This window comes from Equus przewalskii, chromosome 13 (genome assembly GCF_037783145.1).
Source record: "Equus przewalskii isolate Varuska chromosome 13, EquPr2, whole genome shotgun sequence".
Taxonomy (NCBI): Eukaryota; Metazoa; Chordata; class Mammalia; order Perissodactyla; family Equidae; genus Equus; species Equus przewalskii.
Window position 1 is genome coordinate 37,493,223 of NC_091843.1, and position 21,314 is coordinate 37,514,536.

Below are 21,314 nucleotides of genomic sequence, written 5' to 3' on the forward strand. Positions count from 1 at the left end.
TAAGTAGATTCTTGACTTTAATTTATTAAATATGTAGATGGGGAAAGAGGGTAATTTTGCATTTGATCCAGTTTAAAAACTGATCTATCATTTGAAATTTTCACCTTTGTGTACAGATCTTACCTCTCAATTAATAGCCACTTAGGCCAATGATTTTCAGTCTTTTTCATCACTATTAAACATGCTAGGAGATAGACGAGGGACTGGATTTATGGTACAATAAATTCAACAGAATCTGCTGCATATGCTTTATATATAAAGTAAATGGTTCACAAATTGAGGTCATTAACTATTATTAATAATGAGTTTTTAGTGACCTATGTAACTAGTGACCTTGATACACCAGAAGTTGAAAGCTCCTGCTTTAGGTAGTTTGGATGAGAGATACTCTCTTGATTTCTTATAAAAAGTGATATTACATGTAGAAACTAGAATCTATGCTATATAGAAATAAGATAACAATTCCAGTTCCAATGATTGCTGTTACATATTGCTTATTATATATAAACACTATTGAAGAGTTTACATATGTTGTTTGAGGCAGGTAGGATAGCATCTCCATTTAAGACATAGGCATGGAGAAGTTAAGTAAGTTATCAGAGATAGTTAAGGACACAGTAAGGATGTGAACATAGGTCTTTCTGTCTCCAATTCTGGTTTTTAAGTACTTACTGTATTATACTTGAAAGAGCAGGCAATTTGTATGTGTTGATTAAGAGTGGGGTAGAATATCAGTGTAATTACCTTTCTTCTGCTTGAACTTTTACTTTCTGAGTATTCTAGCAACTATATTTTCCTGCCCATCAGGAAAGACACCACTGTTACATGTAGTGGTAAATTTATTCTAGGTATTTGGAGTGCATTTGGCTAGAATGGACAAAAGTATACTTTTACTGCTTAATGTTTTTAATGACCAGTATTAATTTACAAAAGATGTCAAGACCGTTTACGGCTAGTTTCTTCTTTGGAATAGCTTAAAAAATATTTCTCACTCGAAAATATTTTGTTGGTTTTCCTTCTTTAATATTTCAGTGTCTTTTTATTAGAGTGATTATTTACTTATGTAGCCAGTTTGATAATGGAAGATGTTTTATAGCCCCTGCCAGAAAGAGAATTATAACCTTGAGTTGTGCTTAATGGTCAAAACAGCGAGTTCCCCCTTGTTGTAAGGTCCAATCTCGTCATGAGAAATTCAGTCTGAATCATTTAGAAGTTAGCTGACATTTTCTAAAACATGTTAACACCTTAAGGCAAAATTTCTGTGCCCTTCTTTTTTCACATTTACTTTATATTAAAATCATTTGTTTAATGCACCTGGAAATTGGAGAGATCAATTAGAAGTCTTTGTAGCTATTAGATTTACAAAACTGGTTGGTTAGGAAATGAAGCTTTCTTAACATTAACTAACTGTAGTGTGCAGGCTTTTTCATAGTTCGCAGTCTTACTCATATTCCTAGCAATGTACTAATGTAATCATTACTTTTGCTTTAAAATGTTACGTTTGTCTAGTTTGTAATTTTATTCTGATATGGAAAAGTTGGCAGTTACTCCATGAGAGAAATTAGTCCTAGGAAATGAAGTAAAAAATGAGTTGTTTGTGTTTAAAATTTTCTTAGAATAGTATATCTTAGATTATGTCAAATAACAGTTTCATTCTATTTTAAGTCTCAATTTTCTTTTATTTATATAGGTTAATGAACTTTCTGAGGAAGAAGAGGAAGATGAAAAATTGGAACATATAGAAGAACTTCCAGAAGAGGGTGCAGAAAAATCAAATGACATACCAGAGGTGGTACAATTAAGGATGACTGAAAACATCCTGGAGCCAAATAGTGTTACAGCATCAACAAGGTAGTATTTCGTTTGAAAGAACCTTAGCTTTTGAGTCTTTCACTCTAGATGTAGATTTACTCAAGCACTAAATCAGGCAAATTGTTAACAGTATGTGAAAGATTGGTTTGTGTATGAAAAAGAGCAACAAGAAAATTTTAAAGAAGCAACCTTGCTAAGGAATTTTCAGTTATTAGCATTTATACCTTTCTTTAAAAGTATAACCTCTTACATATATTTCTTCTTAAAGTTTATTTAGCCAGCCCTGGTGGTCTAGTGGTTAAGATTTGGCACTCTTACCACCGCACATGGATTTGTTTCCTGGTCAGGGACCCAGACCACCCCCATCTGTCGGTTGTCATACTGTGGCAGCTGCATGTTGCTGTGATGCTGAAAGCTATGCTGCTGGTATTTCCGATACCAAGAGGGTCACCCATGGTGGACAGGCTTCAGTGGAGCTTCAAAACTAAGACAGGCTAGGAAGGAGGATCTGGCCACTTAACTTCCAAAAAAATTAGCCATGAAGACCCTATGAATAGTGGAACATTGTCTGATAGAGCACTGGAAGGTGAGAGGCTGGCACAGTAAGACTGGGTAGGGTTCACTTCTGCTGTACACAGGGTCACTAGGAGTTGGAATCAACTGGACGGCACTAACAACAGCAAAGTTTGTTTTTGTATTATTAGCATATTAGTTGGGTTGAGTAAAATTTCAGAACCTTTGGAAATAGAATTGCTAGAGAAAGACAGTGGTTGAATTGACTTGTATTTCTAGCTTCTAGGCTAGAAGAACTAGGTTGAACTAGGTTGTAAGAAGAGAACTCTGTGATCCATTAAGATAGTACTTTCCAATCTTTTTCATGTATAAAGTGATAATATTTATATGACATACTGGGTAAAGTTGGTAAATGTCATAGGCTGGAGGCACTATCCAGCACATAGCTGGGACCATTGGACACACTGTTTAGGAAGCTTTAGAGAATTCAAGAACTCCCCATACGTAGCTCTAGGTTTGCTAAATTCTCTGCTAGTTCTCTGTAAAGCTCCATGGTTTACTAACCCTTTCTAATTAGGGGGACAGCTATATATTTAGGCCACTAGATATTTTTCGTTAAATTTGTGTTCAATGGAATGGTGGTTAAAAAGCGCATTTAAGAGTCAGAAAGCAAAATATCATTTAAAAATAACTAGTAATATCTAAAGGAGGAACTATCCAATGTTATTTGGAAAAATGTTAAAGAAATTTAAAATTTATATTGCTAAATGAAATAATTACATTTCTCAATGAGCCTCTAGATCTTTATCTTATATATTGTTTCTTCAGACATGTTTGTAATTGTGGTGTATTAACATGTTTGTTTACTCTTTTGCCCTTGATTTAACATTTAATTTGTGCTTTTCTGTGTTTCCATGACCTTCTGATTTATTTTTTGATGACCTCACAAGTAGATTCTTGAGATTTTAACTATATCTTAATTTTATGTTTGATGTCATTCTCTTTTTTGAACGTTTTGAGTTATTTCATTTAGCTTGTCAATACTATACTGCTGCTAAGCAACCATTGTTCTTAGGCCCTTTTTTCCTTCTTTTGAATTATTTTGATACATTTATTAGGCTCAAAGAGTGAACTTTTCTATGGCTTTTGATAAGTATTTCCAAACTGCTTAAGTAGAGACTTGGCCAAATTTACATTGCCATTAGCAATATTTTCTTGAGGACCTGAAAACAATAGATTTAAATGGGGTGTTAGAGTTATGCTCTCCAGTAAGGTGGCCACTAGCCACATATGGCTATTTAAACGTAAACCAATTAAAATTAAATAAAATTTAAAAATCACTTTCACAATTGTACTAGCCACATTTCAAGTGCTCAGTAGTCATATGTGATTAGTGGCTGCTATATTGGACAGTGCAGATATAGAACATTTCTATTATTGCAAAAATTTGTTTTGGATAGTGCTGATTTAGAGGGGTAAATTTGTTAAGTTTTTTTATTTGTTTAATTTCCAGCAAGATTAAATATTGTTTCAAATGCACATTACTTCTCTTTGGTCATTCATCTAGTTTTTGTAGAGAATTCTCCGTCTCTTCAACACAGTCATTTTTAGATGGATTTGTTGGAGATTTGGTGGTAGTTGGGATTCCTTAATTGGAAGTCATAGAAACAGACCTTGGTTAAAGGAAAGAAAAAAGGCAATTTATTAGAAGAATGCTGGATAGATCAGAGTCAAAAGGAAAACCAGAGATAAGAACATGGGCATCTCTGGAGAATTTAGTAACAAAGGGTCATGGAGGAATCTCTTTAGCATGTGACTATTGCTATGAGAGTTCCAACTATCTCCTTCCGTCTGTCATTCTATTCAAGATCAGATTCCTGTGGGGTGGCAGAGGAGAGGGTCTGGCCTAAACTGGTCAAGTGTCCATCCCTCTGGTCATGGTGGAGCTAGTCATTGTAATTTATATGTCTCCCAAGACCATTGGATAGAGAAAGGAGCTAGTTTGCCAAAGGAAAATGGGGCTGTTACCAAAAGAAAGGGGTAGGAAAATCAGGCAGGAAAAATCAATGTGTCTGCCATAGTAGTCTTCTGGATTTACTGATAATATTTATACATTTCAGTTAATATTTATATATTAACTTTTTATTTTAGTTTTGGCTGGTTGCATAAAGGTAAAAAATACATTCTTTGATTACCTATCTTGGACAAAAGAAAAGTAGGAGAGAACTATCCCTAGAATGCACAGAGCCTAGTGAATAGGGAGCTCTCAGATAGGTTTTAGGGAATTAGTGGAGACTGTATTGCATGAAACTGGAGATTAAACTTTTGGTAACTTAATGTTTCATCTTTTTGAGTTTTTCTCTGAGGTAGTTTGCAAACATTTACTGGAAATTTAGGTAGCCTACTTTGTATTTCTCTTCAGAAGTAGCTGTAGGAAGATATATTAGAAACCTAAGGGAAATAAACATTTAGTGACAGTTTTCAAACTTCTGGTTTCAAACATTATACAGTCATGTGCTGTATAATGTCATTTCAGTCAATGATGGACCACATATATGACAGTGGTCCCATAAGTGGTACCATATAGCCTAGGTATGCAGTAGTCTATACCATCTAGATTTGTTTAAGTACACTCTGTGATGTTCGTACCATGACGAAATTGCCTAATGATGTATATCTCAGAACATATCCCCATCATTAAACGACAGATGACTGTACTGTTAAAAATTAGCGAGGACTCCAAAACCTTTGTTAATTTTGATTATACCTATTGGCATTTACCATATTATAAATTGAAACAGCATATGTAAACCACTGGGAGTGTTTCTTTATTGACTTATACTTTGGAAGACACTTATATTTGTAGCTGAAATACAACTATTTATGACGGAACAGTTGTTTTGTTTTTTTCCCCTCCCCAAAGCCCCGGTACATAGTTGCCTATCCTAGTTGTAAGTCCTTCTAGTTCTTCTATGTGGGATGCCGCCACAGCATGATTTGATGAGTGGTGTGTAGGTCCGTGCCCAGGATCTAAACCAGCAAACCCTGGGTCGCCAAAGTGGCACATGTGAACTTAACTGCTATGCCACCAGGCTGGCCCACAGAACAGTTTTTTAATTGATAAATTATTCCTCCTTTATTAGTTTTAAGTCAGTGGTTCTCAAACTTTTTGGTCTTATGACCCCGATACACACTTAAAAATTGCTAAGAATCCCAAATAGCTTTTGTTTCTGTGTGTTATAGCTATTGGTATTTTCTTTATTAGGAATTAAAACTGAGAAATTTATTTTTTAAAGTAGCAATAAGCCTATTGCATGTTAATGTAAAATTTTTAATCAAAATTAACTATTTTCCAAATCTCCAAAATTTTTAGTGAGAAATTTTTTAGTGGCATTATTTTACATTTTTATAAACCTCTTTATCTGGTTTAATAGATGACAGCTGGATTCTTACATTTTCTTCTGCATTTAGTTTGTTGCCATATGTTGGTTGAAGTATGTGAAGAAAATCTTGCATCGCACCAGTATGTAATTGGAAAAAGGAGGAGAATTTTTATAGCCTTTTCAGATAATTATAGATACTCTTCTTTGACAATACACCAAAATTTGATAAGTGGTAGTTTCTTAAAGGTTATTTGTAATGTGGAACCTGAAACCGTATCTGTGAATTTTTTCTACTCTGATCTGTTGGTCTTTCTTGCACTTTAAGAGAATCTTTTACCCATGTAACATTGGTCATTTGGAAAATACTGCTTCTCCGAGTTATTCAGATCTTCCAAATGATGATACTTTTTAGCTCATGGTCTTTAATATCACCACTAATTGTATCAAAAACATCCTTAAGGGGGCTGGCCCCGTGGCTGAGTGGTTAAGTTCATGCGCTCTGCTGCAGGCAGCCCAGTGTTTCGTTGGTTCGAATCCTGGGCGCGGACATGGCACTGCTCATCAAACCATGCTGAGGCAGTGTCCCACATGCCACAACTGGAAGGACCCACAACGAAGAATATGCAACTATGTACTGGGGGGCTTTGGGGAGAAAGAGGAAAAAATAAAATCTTTAAAAAAAAAAAAAATCCTTAAGTACTGGGATGCTATTGAGCATATGGTGGAGGATATAGGTTTTCCAGAATTCCAATTTTTGCTTGAAAACTCAGATTTTATCAGTAGTCAGTTGTCTTTCTTGAAGTAAGTCTTGCTTATTTTGGGGAAAATGTTGGCCAGATAATTCAAGTTGGAATAACTGTAGTTTGTCAGTCTATCTGTCCAGTAAAAATGGTGTTTCATGATAAAAGTTCAACTCTCAACTCAAACAAGAGAAGCATTTTAGTAAGCTATGCAGCAGAAATACTTTATGTGTACTTCCCATTTGCTGCACCAAATATTAAAAAATATATTCAAGGGCTGAGGTAAAATTAATAATTTTTACTGCTTCATCAAGGACCAGCCCCGTTTTAAAAAAATCGCAAGTGGGTGCTGCTGAAGAATGCGATGGCCGTGGTACAGTTTGGTACCACTTGCCTGGACTTATGCTAAGACTCCAAGCAGTTTTTTCTACCATTGATTTTGCGTCATCATGCAAATATCACCACAGTGAAAAAGGCAAATATTATAAAAATAGTTTTGATCTTTTGGTTGACAGACTGCCTTTTGAGAACCAGTGGTTTGAATATTTGGTATGAATTGTATTGATTGGTGTATTTGTGCATCTGTTATTTCTATATGTTGTTTGCAGTTAGCCATATTTTGTTAAGATTTGAGTTCAGAGTGGAAAAGATGGTGGGGTTTAGGAGATGGGTACCCTAGGGTGCACAAAAAGCAGTTTTGGTTGCTTCTTAGGCTCAGTCTTATCCATGAAGTCCTTGGAAGTCTCAAGATTGTTTTTTTTTTTTTTAATTTTTTTTTTTAAGATTTTATTTTTCCTTTTTCTCCCCAAAGCCCCCCAGTACATAGTTGTGTATTTTTGGGCCATGTCCACGCCCAGGATTTGAACTGGGGAAACCCTGGGCTGCCGAAGCCAAGTGTGTGAACTTAACCATTCTGCCATGGGGCTGGCCCCCTCAAGATTGTTTTTAAAGTGCCTGTGTCTGTAGGTGAAAAATTATTGCTTTATATCCACGTATTTATCTGTCATTTGGCTTTGTTGTTTAAATATGCAAATTTTAGGGGAATCTTTACCTTTAAAAAATTTAAAGGAGGTAGATGAGTTCTGAAGAGTTCTTAACTTTCTTTTTTCTGTGCTTCATAATCTTTTTCTTAGGCTGTATCAGAAAGGTTTATTTTGGCTTGAGGTTTAGGTAACCTTTAATTTATACTCATGCTTACAGAGCCAAAAATCAAAACAGTTAATTGGCATTATTACAAAGTTCATTTAAAATTGTACTTTTGGGCCGGCCCCATGGCCGAGTGGTTAAGTTTGCGCGCTCTGCTTCCATGGCCATGGGTTTCACCAGTTCGGATTCTGGGCCCCGACCTAGCACCACTCATCGGGCCTTGCTGAGGTGGCATCCCACTTAGCAGAGCCAGGACGATCTACAACTAGAATATACAATTATATTCAGGGAGAAGAAGAAAAAAAAAGATTGGCAACAGATATTAGCTCAGGTGCCAGTCTTTAGAAAAAAAATAAAGTTGTGCTTTTAATACCTTGTTAAAACTTGGAATTTAGAAAGAATGAGAAATTCACTATTCTCTTTAGGGGCTGTTGATGCTAGAGGTTCATTTTTGTGAATTCATTCATTGGTTTCTGATGGTTCAATTTTAGGTGTGATGCAGGAAAGAGGGTATAGTGATTAAGGAAGAGCTCTCAGTGTATGGTTTTGAGATTGGTCTCCACTTCATTCTGTGGATGCCTTATTTTTGAGGAAATGTGCCTTCAGTTGACTACAGGGGCGTGAGAAATGTAGTAGTAACTTTTACTTTTTCTTTCAGCCATTAAGTCAGGTAGTTTGCAAAATATTTCAGTCGACAGATTTTATCAGTTCACCACATTTTCATGTACTTTGGTGGGAGTATCAGAAACGTTGGGTGGGAAAAGGTAGAATTTATGCTTTGGGTCATAAGAAAGTTATATTAAAGTAAAACATTTTTTAAAGTACTAGAGCATAATAGATATTGACAGGTTCTCTCCCTCCCTCCCTTTGCCCTATAAATAATGCATTTGATATTTTTAAGACTTATGGTTATTATAACTTACTCACTTTCTATAGTGAGGAATCTTTCAGTTTACTCTTGTCGTAGGTATAGGGTACTCCCAAGGGTGATGGGGAAAATGAAAAAGGGTTTTTGTTTTTGGCTTGAAAGGGATATGTGATTTTTGTTTCTGTTTTGTTTTATATATTTATTTTTTTACCACGGTTTTTCACTGGTAATTTTGGCATGGTTCTGGCATAAATTATCTGGAAATCATCCTAATTTTGGATTTGAAAAATTAACAATTAATGCTTTTCTGAAAATGAATAATAAACAATTTTACTCTACCTGTTGTGCATCTGTTTTAGTAATTTCTTGTTTGTTGTAATTTATATCCTTGATTATAGTAGTATGACTAATGGAAACAGACAGATTGGTTTTTCTGCTTTACATTGAGTTAGGCTTAAATATTTTTATAGGAGTTCTAGCCAGATACAGAATTTTGTCCCCTTTTGCCTACCTTCCACAAAGTTGCAGAATACTTGGGGAGAAATTTGTGGACTATTGATAGAGTCCCTCCTTCTCAGTAGTTACCTCAGGTAGCAGCCTGCTTCTGTTTAGACTGAAGCTCTGATAGTTGCTCAGAAGCTTTTATAAGTCCATCACCATCCTTTGTGGTATTTGAAGTGTCTTTACTTGATGTTTTGTTGGGAGAAGCCATGGTATTCAGAATGGCTTCCAAGGCTCTATTGCACAGGTAAAGTGATCCTTATCAGATTTAACTGAAGCAGAGCTGCAGTACTTTTATTGAACTATTGTTTGTAACATTAAATATTTACAATTGGGAAATTAAAATAATAGTTGATCCCTATGATGATTGTGTTTGAATTACAAAAAATTAATAATTGGAATAAATGGCTGTAGGAGTGATTATATGTTCTCAAGAAGATTATGTGATTGTAGACAGATTTGAAAATAGAGTTAAAAGCAGAAGAGAGCAAAGGTCAGAGAATGGGGCTGGCCCCGTGGCCGAGTGGTTAAGTTCGCGCGCTCCGCTACAGGCGGCCCAGTGTTTTGTTGGTTTGAATCCTGGGCGTGGACATGGCACTGCTCATCAGGCCATGCTGAGGCGGCGTCCCACATGCCACAACTAGGAGGACCCACAACGAAGAATATGCAACTATGTACCGAGGGGCTTTGGGGAGAAAGAGGAAAAAAAAAATCTTTTAAAAAAAAACAAAAAGGTCAGAGAATGACTACAGTTTTTAGTGTTACACTTGACTGAAGACTTTAAAATATGTACCTTGTGATTCATGTTTGTCCTTTCAGTCTGCTCTTCCTGATCTTGGAGTTTAGTGAAAACACTTAGCATTTTTAGGTAGTCTTTATGGCGTCTGTCTATAGTCCCTAAATAATTTGACCTTAAATGTATCCGCAGTTATTTTTCTTGTGTCTTTATTAACCAGAACCCACATCCTTATGATATTTATGCTGTTTTGCTGTGGCTGAAGATGTATAACTGTATTGATAAATCTTTTACAGTCATAGGTGTGTGTTAACCCTGGTTTGTGCATAAATGCTTTTAACCCACAGAACTTGGCTCAAGTCTGAAAACAAAGAATAATTAAATTCTTTGAAATCTGAAAACTAAATCAGTCCTTTGTCCTTCAGAAGCTCAGAGAACAAAGTTGTACAGTCCATTTTGTAGCTTTGTGGGTGACAATCTGATTCAGAAAGTACAAAATCTATTTATTTGATTTGTTTACTGTGGCTTTTCAGGGTGGGGAGAGGGTCCTTGTTGAAAGGAGCTGTTTATTTGATTGTCCCAGCATATAGCCTTCAGGGCTGAAGAATCTTTACTGTTATACTAATAATGTAGCTTGCTGACCACTACTTTTTATATATTTGTAATTTAATTCCAATAGCATTTAAAAGGGGTAGGAAATAAAAAGATCAACTCCTCTGCCTACCCATCCAATTTAAGACTATCAGAACTTTTGCTCTTTTTTGGTCTTTTGGATAACTGGAAAATCTTGTTAAAGTTTAGTCTTTTTGGAGGCTAGATATGGATCTAAGCCAGTGTTTCTTAAACTTATTAGAATGGATGAAAATCATCACTGGTGCTTGTTAAAAATGTAGACTCTTGGGGCCCTACCTCAGAGTTTGGGGAGGGACCCAGGAATCTACTTTTTTGAAGCCTTTTTTTGAATTGGGAAATGAAAACATACATACAGAAATAAGCGTAAAACAAATGTGTAGCAAAACAAGTTAGTAAGAAGCAAATATCCATGTAACCACCACCAAGATTTAGAAATAAACACTGATAGCACCCTAGGTAGGTCTCACATTTCTGATCCCTACCCTCTGCACTAAAGGTAACCACTATGCTGATTATGGCATCAACTTCCTTGCATATTTTTGCGCTTTATGAAAATTAAATCTGACTGCATGTGTATTTTTGATCCAGTTTCTTTTGCTAAACATTATATGTGAAATTCATTTCTGTTGTTGCATGTCACTGTGGTTTATTCATTTCATTGCTGGTAAAGTATTCCATTATATAATTATACCACAATGATCCAATTTACTGTTGTGGACAATTGGATTGTTTTAACTTTTTGGCTATTGTGAATAACATTACCATGTACATTCTTGTGTACATTTTCTGGTACACACATGCATACATATGAAGACATAAACCTGTCTTTCAACTTCAGTAAATATTGCCAAATTATTTTCCAAAATGCTTAAAATTTATATCCTCACTAATAGTGTATGAGTATTCCCATTGCTTCCCTTCCTTACCATCACTTGATATTAACTATTCTGGAGGATGTATAATAGTATTTTGTTGTCATTTTAATAAGGTCTATCCCTTTTTCATATGTGTATTGGCCAGTTCCTTCTTTTGTGAAATGACTGTTCAAGTCTGTTTCCTAATTTTTTATTGAATTTTTCTTTTCTTATTGAATTGTAGGAGCCCTTTTAAAATGTGTTGCAAATTTCCTTTTGCCATTGTATATTGTGCCTTTTCCTTCTCATATTGTCTTCTGATGAATAATTCTGATTTTAATCAAGTTTATCCTTCTTTTCCCTTTGTGGTTGATGTTTGTGACTGGCTTAAGAAATCTTTTTAAAAATATACATTCCTATATCATCTTCTAAAAGGTGTGTCATTTTACCTCTCATTTTAGGTCTATAATTTACCTGGAATTGATTTTTGTCTCTGATATGTGAGAGGGGGCCCAGTAACCTTTTCCAGTATGGATACCAAGTTGTTCTAGTACTCATTTTTGGGAAGACTGTCTTTTGCCTGTTGTGCCCCCTTTGTTCTAAATCAAGTGTATGTGCATGGGTTCGTTTCTGTTCTGTTTGTCTGTTCTTGTGCCAATACCATGCTATTTTATTTACTTTGGCTTTATGGTATTTGAGGTCTGGGATAGGGTCCAGATCTCCAATAAAAACACTGTCATTCCAGGAGAGTCTGATACAAGTGGTCCATGGATGACATCCTGTTTTAGGGGTAGTAAGAAAGCTCCCAAATTCTAGTTTAATCTCTACTAGCCTATGTGTGTAATTACTGTAAAAACACATTTATTAAATGTAGCCATTTTGATATATAGTTGCATACTTTACTTATGCACATATAAAAACATTTTTTCATATATTTCTTAATCTTTATGAACATCAATAATTGAAAAATGGTCCATTGAGTGTACTATAGTCCATTTTGTATATTTATTTGCTGATATTTCTTAAAAATAATTCTGTAAATGCGGTAAAATTTTAATTATAGAATCTAGATGGTGGATCTGAGGGTGTTTATGTACAACTTTTATGTATTTTTGAAAATGTTTATAATATTGTAAAAAAATAATGCTTCAAAGAACACCTTATAGTATAAAGTTTTTTTTTTAATTTAGGTTAGACTTTTTTTTTTTTGAGAAAGAGTGATTATCCCTGAGCTATTTATTATCTGCCGCCAATCCTCCTCTTTTTGCTGAGGAAGACTGGCCATGAGCTAACATCCGTGCCCATCTTCCTCTACTTTATATGTGGGACGCCTACCACAGCATGGCTTGCCAAGTGGTGCCATGTCTGCACCCGGGATCCGAACTGGTGAACCCCGGGCCTCCAAAGCGCAACATGCGCACTTAACTGCTGCGCTACCAGGCCAGCCCTTAGGATAGATTTTAGTAGGTTTGATAGACTCTCTAGATAGAATTGCAGATGTGGAATTTCTGAGTTAAAGCATGCATACTTTTAGGGCTCTTTAAAACACTTTGCCAAGTTGATTTCCCTAAGAGTTGTACTAATTTACCATCTCACCAGCAACATATGAGTGTCAGTTTCATGCCTTTATCATTTTAGTATATTAAGATCAGCAAAAATATATATTAGTTCTATCTTAATCATTATTTTAAATTTGTGTTCCTAGTTAGGTTGATTATTTTTCTTTTATTTAATTCTTTGTGAATTGTTTTGTGTCTATTTGTCTACTAGTATTTTACTGATAGTCTAATCTGACAAAAAAAGGGTGAGAAAATTCCTCTGGGAGAATAAGTAGATGGCTAACAATGGCAAATTTGGAAAAGAGCAGAGAAGATATAAGCTCAATCAAAAATTAAAACATGATATAAAGCTTTAGTAACAGATGGATGGACTAAGTAGTTGAGAATTAGAACTTTTTGCGAATTTGCTGTCAGATAGAGCAAAGACTCACCAGAAATCACAAAATAAATGGTGAAGAGAAGGGTGTTGGATTTATAAATTTTCTTCACACCATTCAACGTACTATTCTGTCAGTGGATTACAGTTAGGTATTAAAAATAAAATGAATATTTTTACATAGGTATGGAATTGTCTAAGCTTAGAGATTACAGATATTACTGAGGAAAATATAACAGATAACACCATGTAAAGATTGGACTTTAATAATTAAATAGCAACTCATAACCGAAATTAAAAAAATATAAACAATAGATCATTGCAGTAAAATAATCAGAAAAAGATCTATCATCTTAGTTGACATTTAAACACTCTTTAGGGAAAGCCTCATTTATCTTTGTTTTTTGTTTTTTCCTGCATAAGTCACTAAATATTTAACTTTCAACTCACCTGAAACTATTAGAAATAGACTGATGGCTGCACTCTTCTTTGTGCACATATATGTGATTTTTCCCCCAGGTCTTCCTCATTTCAAAAATAAAGTCCCAAAAAACTTCATTTAAATATGAAAGTATTTTTAAGTACTTCTCTTAAGGGTATCAGCATGAAAGCATTTAGAGCTAAGAATAATCCATTCATGAAAACGAGAATAATATTGGCAGTTAAAAAGTTTTTTTAAAGCTAGGAGAGGTTGTGTGTACCAAACCAGGATGGCTTACTGTTGTCTGATAAAGCAGTTGTGCAGTTTGCTACTGTTGTGTTTGATCTAAGGGAGACCTGAAGATTACTGGGTGAATGGTAAATGATGTTCATTGTGTTCCTACAGATAGCCTGAGAATATTAACCTGATGGATCCCATTCCTCATGTTGGTTAGAATTTCTGTTAGCATATTTTATAGAGGATCTTCATAAAACTAATTTAAATTCACTTTTTAAAAATGACTTTTTTTATTGAAGAATGACATGCATACAGAAAAGTTCACAAATCATAAGGTCATTGAATTATCAGAAAGAGAACTCAGCTTGTATGACCACTACCTGGGTCATTTGCTCCTGTCCCTTCTCAAATACTACCATCTCCCTGTTCCCCAAAAGTAGCCAATGTCTTACTTCTATTGTTGTAATTAGTTTTTCCTGCTACTGATTTTTTTCCTTTAAAGATCAACTTTATTGAGTTATAATTTTCATACAATAAAATGCACCTATTCTATAAATGCAAACATACACATATTTACACCTGTTAACATCCACCACAGTCAAGATAGAGACTATTTTTATCACCTCATATGCTTCTTTACAGTAAATCCTGCCCCCTCCCCACTAGTCTGTGGCCCCAGGCAACCACTGATCTGTTTCTGTCACTGTATGGATTAGTTTTGCCTATTTTAGAATTTCATGTAAATGGAGTCACATATTGTAGATACTCTTGTGTCTGGCTTCTTTTGTGTGGCGTAATGTTTTTGAGATTCATGTTGTTGCATGTATCAGTTGTTCATGTCTTTTATGAAAAAATGCCAAGTATGTTCCATTGTAGGGATATATTCCACACTTTGTTTATGCATTCACCTGTTAGGGTAGATTAATGTTTTGAGCTATTATAAATAAAACTGCTATGCTTGTGCAAGTCTTCTTATGGACTTATGCTTTCATTTCTCTTGAGTAAATACCTGGGAGTACAATTTGCTGGGTTGTTTGGTAAGTTTTATAAGAAACTGCCAAACTGGTTTCCAAAGTGGTTGGAATGTTTTGTATTCCTACCAGCATTGTGTGAAAGTCCTAGTTGCTTCACTTCCTCACCAACACTTTAATTTTAAGCATTTTAGTGGTATCCACATTTCATTGTGTGTTTAAGTTGCACTTTTGATAACTGTGGTAAAAATGAGGCTGTTATTAGGGCTGGCCTGGTGGCGTAGCAGTTAAGTTTGCACGCTCTGCTGCAGCGGCCTGGGGTTCACTGGTTCAGATCCTGGATACAGACCTACGTATCACTCATCAAGCCATACTGTGGCAGGCGTCTCACATATAAACTACAGGAAGATGGGTACAGATGTTAGCTCAGGGCCAATCTTCCTCAGCAAAAAGAAGAGAATTGGCAGTGGATGTTAGCTCAGGGCTAATCTTCCTCAAAAAAAAAAAAAAGGAGGCTATTATCTATATTTTTATAACTATGAGTAGATAGTATAGTGCAAAATTTGCTGAGGAGAGTCTATTACTGCCACAGTGAATGAGGTGGTCTGAATTTTCGTATCCATTTTGCCTTTTCTTTTTGTAGCTTGAGAACATTCTCAGAGTAGTAGCATATGCTATTACTTCTGGCAAGGAGTACAGGCTAGCACTGAGGCCTTCCTTCATACTATCCTAAATGGGATGCTTTTGTTGGGCCAGTCAGTAGTCAGGTTCTTTTCCTTCAGCCTTGGGATAGGTTGGTGTTTCTCCAAGTGACCTCTAAGTGAAGTAGTTGGCTACACACACACACACACACACACACACACACACACACACACACACAATGTATATTGAAGGATCTTTTTGTGTGAAAAATGATTTCTTTAGAGAATTAGAATCATACTCTGCTAGAGATGAACATAAAGCTTAGTACATGCTCTCCTGGTTATGTCAAGATAGTGCAAATGTGGCAGTTTTCAGCACGTTTTGTAGTCATTTAGTATTGGAAAATTTTATAGCTAATTACTTTCTCTGATTACAGTGCCCATATATCTCCTATCAGCATCTTACCAGCCTCTGCAGAGTAAGTAGTATACTTATAGAAGATAATTATAAAATTTTTAAAAAGTATTACTAAACATTAGAAATTAAAATCATGTATTTGTTGTGCTTACTTTGAGGAAGGATTGCACTTAAGACAGTTAAACTAGTTCGTATTTTATGTACTGCAGTAGGAACAAATGGAGAAGGAACATGTTGCACTAATGCACAAAATAAAGATGAGCTTTCCTCAGATGATTTTTTTTGTTCCTTTGAAATGATTGAAAAATGTCATTAGAGCTTTTTTTTAAATTAAGTTTTAGCATGTAGACTTCATGTAAAAAATATAGATAGTATACTTACAGTTTCTTTTATTTAGCTGAATGTTGGTAAGTTGCTTTATAAACGTAGCATTGACAAGTCTTTTTAAATGGCTGTCTGTATAGCACTGAGGAATGAGTTATTGGGACAACTGATCCTTCCCACCTCAGTAGTAGTGGTGACATGATTGATTTGTGTAATACCAATTTGGGCAAATTTCATTTTAAATTTTAAGCCAGTATCATGTATTCCTTGTATGTATTTCTTTCTACACTCTACCGTACCCATTTAAATACCATATTAATTTGTTTCACTGGTTGTAGGTTTTAACATTTGTGTTTATGTGGCCAAATACCCAGTTAGGGTGATTGCTTCTCACTAAAATGTTTTCTGTTTTGTAGCATTTTAGAAAGAACAATTAGAGCAGCTGTGGAACAGCACCTTTTTGATCTGCAGAGCAGCATAGATCATGATCTTAAGAATTTACAACAGCAAAGTCTGGTGTGTAATAATGAAGCAGGAAGTGTTAATTCTGATGGGGAAGGATCTAATAACCAGTAAGAAACTTTAAAAAAATTTTACCGTTATTTGTTAAGAGTTGTAAAATTGTTTTCTTTGAAAAACTATATTCTTATTTAAATAATTGAGTCTCACTTGGGGATTTCTGAAAGTCACTGTGAAAAGTGACTTTGTATATACTTGTATATAATTTGCATAGACTTATTTAACATTGAAAGTCTCATAAATCTTCCATTAAAGTAGTAGACGTTAAGTCCAACACAGCCAGGGTTTCCTCCCTGAACACCAGATGAAGTGGTGAGCTTACCTTTAGGGACTATGTTGTATGAAAAATAACTTAAAAAAAAAGTTAGACCTGTGCTCTGTGCAACAGATGGTCATGCCATGAGAGACATGTGGTGATCTAGACAGATAGGTACAGGGGCAGCAGATTGACATCACTCCTAGTGCATGTGGTCATTGAGTGAAATGGTGAGCAGAATCATCCTTTGCTATTTGAATTGTTATCCCTTGCCACCAGCCTGTGCCCTCCCTACATGCTTTTTTTAGGTTAGCTGTTAAAAGTTGAATTTGTATAAGTTAAAAGTACCTCTCTGTACTGTTATGATGTGTGATATTACTCTACTCTTCATCTGACTCTTTACTTTTAAATGGACAAAAGCCTCCTCTCCTTTCCTGTTACCTCAAGCCCTGCACTTTAGGATATATGTGTGCCTTCCTCTGAGACCACAAGCAATGATTTCATAGTTTTCATTGATCAGTTTTTATTTTGGGCACAGATGGGAAAGATGTACCCGAATTTGGAGGATTTATAGGAAGGTAAAAAAACAAATGATTGAGTCGAGTGATTTTTTTTTTTTAAGAATTAGATTTTTTAAAAGCCAAATATATCTAGTATACTGGAATAGTTATTAAATATGAGATGAAGCTGAAAAAATGAACAGATATGAAAACCAATGGTTGGGAATATGTTTATTTTAGGAATACCATATTGTGCAGCTGCAGGTGTACCAGGTATTCTGCATGGATGGCATCACCAGCCCGTGCAGCTCTGTGATGGCCCTCGTTTCTGTGCTTTGAACGCATGATTAGAACTCATTCAACTGGATCTATAGGGAATATTTGGGCTGAATATGAAGGAAAAAAATGGTATCTAAAAATTGGAAGTAGTGGGAAAATGTTTCAAAGGATATAATATAAGCAGATTCCTTGGAGTTTGTCCTTAGCTTAGCTAGAGATCCTGAAAACCAATGCCCATGCTCAGACAATATTCTTATTTTTATCACTGGGGAAATAACTCTTTCTATTAGTAGTAGTGTTATCTTTGTAAAGAAAACCCTGCAGTGTTTTGCATATTCTAAATTATGTAAGGTGGGAAAACCTGCAGTAGGAAGGTATTCTTGTAGTACTTGGTAAAGTGTTGGACACTGTGGTGCCTAGTGCTAGACTTGTATTTTAATCAGAACAGACAGGTCATTATTATGACTGAGAGTGTGCATTTGTGAAATCATTATTTTGGCACATAAATTATCTTTAAAGCCATTCTTTGCTTTTGAAAACTTTCAAAGGGGTTAACAAACAGGTAGATTACTCACAACATCCCATGGAAAGACAAAAGTAAACTCAGCACATTTAATAATCTACCTTGGCAAGATAAAGAAAAGTGTGGGTTTTTATGAAAAGGGCACATTTTCTTTAACAAGTAAAAGTTTCAAATCATTATTGATTGATATTTATTTTAAAGGTATTACATATTCAACATTTGGCCTTATCTGATTTTTAAATTTTTATTACTAGGGTTGATATTGCTGATGATATTCTTAATGCCAGTGAAAGTAACAGAGACTATTCAGAACCTGTGGCTAGCACTAACTTAGACAATGACGTTATGCAGCAAGATTTTGTATTTGAAGATGAAGAAAATGACCAGGTAAGAAATGCAAAGATTAAAAATTCTCTGTTAGATGTGCTAGATGTACAACTGATTGTCCATGTGTTCCTTTGACACCAGAAGCCATAGTTCAGTATACTTGCTGACACATATATTTGTCTTGGTTATAAGTCAAAAGAACATACTTTTTCTTAGGAGAGGTCAAGAACCACCATTGGGTGAGAAGTAGGTATAAAATATGTTATTTTAAAATATTTTTATGGAAAGAAACAAATTACAATGTCACTTGAGTTTGTTCGTGGTATTATGATTGAATTTTGTCCTTTTTAAAAGCTTTTGTATATTTCCTAGATTTTCTTTTGAAGAACATGGGATCTTTTCATAATTAGAGAAAATCCATGAACATCGTTTTAAAAATAACTAAATTATTTTCACTGTCACAATTGTTAATAGTAACATTCTTTTAAAAATCATTTCAATAAATGTACAAAGCAGCATTTTCTAAGACATGTTTCCAAGTTCAGTTTTGATAACACTTTTAAAAATAAACTTCCTTATCCATTAAGTATCTTTCTTTAGCATGTTTTCATTCTAAACTATAAGCTAAAGTAGGTATAATCAGGAACTTAGAGTCATGCCGACTGAGATTTGTATTCTGGCTTTGCCTCGTAATAGCGATGTGACTTTGGCCAACTCTGAGCTGCTCTTTGTTTTTTTGTAAGTAAGTTGGGGGTAATTCCTATGTTAGAGGATTATAATGAATATCAAAAGAAGTAAAAGTATAGAATTATTTTATAAACTAGAAAACGTTTCACAGAAGTTAAGCTGCTGCTGTTACTTTCACTGGACTTGGATATTGTGTGTTAATGCTATTGCTTCCACTGGTATATTAGTTAATCCTTTTTCATCTCTTCATGGTTCTTGCTTCTGTAGTGGTCTCCTTGCCCTTTCCTGGGTTACCGTTTGCTGCCTCTACTGGATCATTCCCATTAATGTAAAATATTTATACTGCTTTTTCTCCCATCTTTGGGGTAAAAACTCTCTCTTGACCCTTCATCCCACTCTAGCTACACCTCTATTTCTCTGCCTCCCTTTATAATAAAATTACCTGAATGAATCGTCTGTATCTGTTTTCTTTAATTCTTCATTCTCTCTTGGACCCACTCCAGGCAACCTTTTGCCCCTACCATTCCTCTTAAACTGCTCTTGCAAGCCACCAGTGATGCCTATTGCACATTTTACCTGACCAAAGAACACAATTTGATTCAATTAATTACTCCCACTGCCTTGATAAATTTTCTTCACTTGGCTTTCAGGATATCTCGCTCCTCTTGGTTTTTTTTCCTACTTGGCTGACTGCTCTTTCCCTTTGCTGGTTGCTTTTCTTGTTCTGAAGCTCTGAAATTTGGCGTGGCCTGGGTCCAGTTTTCAGATCATCTTATTTTCATTCACTCCCTTGGTAATCTCATTTATTCTAATGGTTTTAAATAACAACTATATGCTAAAAGTTCCAAAATTTATCTCTCTAGTCCAGACCTCTCTCTTAAACTTTATTTTATTTTTAAAATTTTTTTCTTCTTTCTTTTTTTCCTTTTGAGGAAGACTAGCCCTGAGCTAACATTTGCCGCCAATCCTCCTGTTTTTGCTGAGCTAATATCCATGCCCAACTTCCTCTACTTTATATGTGGGACGCCTGCCACAGCATGGCTTGACAAGCAGTGCGTAGGTCTGCACCCGGAATCTGAACTGGTGAACCCTGGGCCGCCGAAGCAGAATGTGTGAACCTAACTGCTGTGCCACCGGGCTGGCCCCTCTCTTGAACTTTAGATTCCTATATCTAGCTGTTACATTCAACATTTCTGCTTGAATATCTTATAAGCATCTTAAATTTAACATGCACCAAACTGAACTTGTAATCTTTTTTTTTTTTTTGAGGAAGATTATCCCTGAGCTAACTACTGCCAATCCTACTCTTTTTGCTGAGGAAGACTGGCCCTGAGCTAACATCCATACCCATCTTCCTCTACTTTATATGTGGCATGCCTACCACAGCATGACGTGCCAAGTGGTGCCATGTCCGCACCCGGGGTCCGAACTGGCAAACCCCTGGCCGCCGAGAAGTGGAACGTGCGAACCTAACTGCTGCGCCACCAGGCCGGCCCTAGGAACTTGTAATCTTGTCAACATATTTGCTGTTCCTTTTTTCTTTAAAATCTCAGTAAAGGGCAGTTTCTCCTTCTGTAAGCACAGACCAAAAAGCCTTGGGTTATCTTTGCTTTCTTTCTCATTGCATATCCAGTCCTTTACGAAGTCCTGTTGGTTATACCTTCAAAGTTTGTCTAGAGTCTGACCACTTTTTACTGTTTCCATTGCCACTACACAGGTCTAAGCCAACATCATTTCACCTAGATTAGTGTAGCCTCTTAACTGGTTTCATGTTTGTCTCCCTGTGGCCTATTCTCAGCGCAGCAGCCAGAGTGATCCTTTTAAAATGAAAATCATGGGGCCAGCCCCATGGCGTAGTGGTTAAGTTCAGTGTGTTCACTTTGGTGGCCCAGGTTTGTGGGTTTGGATCCTGGGCGTGGACCTACACTGTTCGTCAGTCATGCTGTGGCAGTGACTCACATACAAAACAGAGGAAGACTGACACAAATGTTACCTCTGGGCTAATCTTCCTCAAGTGAAAAAGAAGAGGAAGATTGGCAATGGATGTTAGCTTAGGGCAAATCTTCCTCAGCAAAAAAAGAAAAAATTTT

The 21,314-nt window shown here is 35.6% G+C and overlaps 1 protein-coding gene across 50 annotated transcripts in view; it reads left to right on the forward strand.

Annotated features, from left to right (window-relative positions):
- The window catches only part of FAM13B (family with sequence similarity 13 member B), a 115,436-nt gene that overhangs the window by 45,174 nt on the left and 48,948 nt on the right, over positions 1 to 21,314 (forward strand). For 39 of the 50 annotated variants that reach the window (XM_070570913.1, XM_070570890.1, XM_070570906.1 and 36 more), the window contains 4 exons: positions 1,691 to 1,851; positions 15,829 to 15,870; positions 16,550 to 16,705; positions 18,465 to 18,597. In XM_070570913.1, the coding sequence (XP_070427014.1) occupies positions 1,691 to 1,851; positions 15,829 to 15,870; positions 16,550 to 16,705; positions 18,465 to 18,597 (492 nt within the window). The remainder of the gene's footprint in view (positions 1 to 1,690; positions 1,852 to 15,828; positions 15,871 to 16,549; positions 16,706 to 18,464; positions 18,598 to 21,314) is intronic. The other 11 variants (XM_070570910.1, XM_070570899.1, XM_070570874.1 and 8 more) reach the window with 1 other exon arrangement.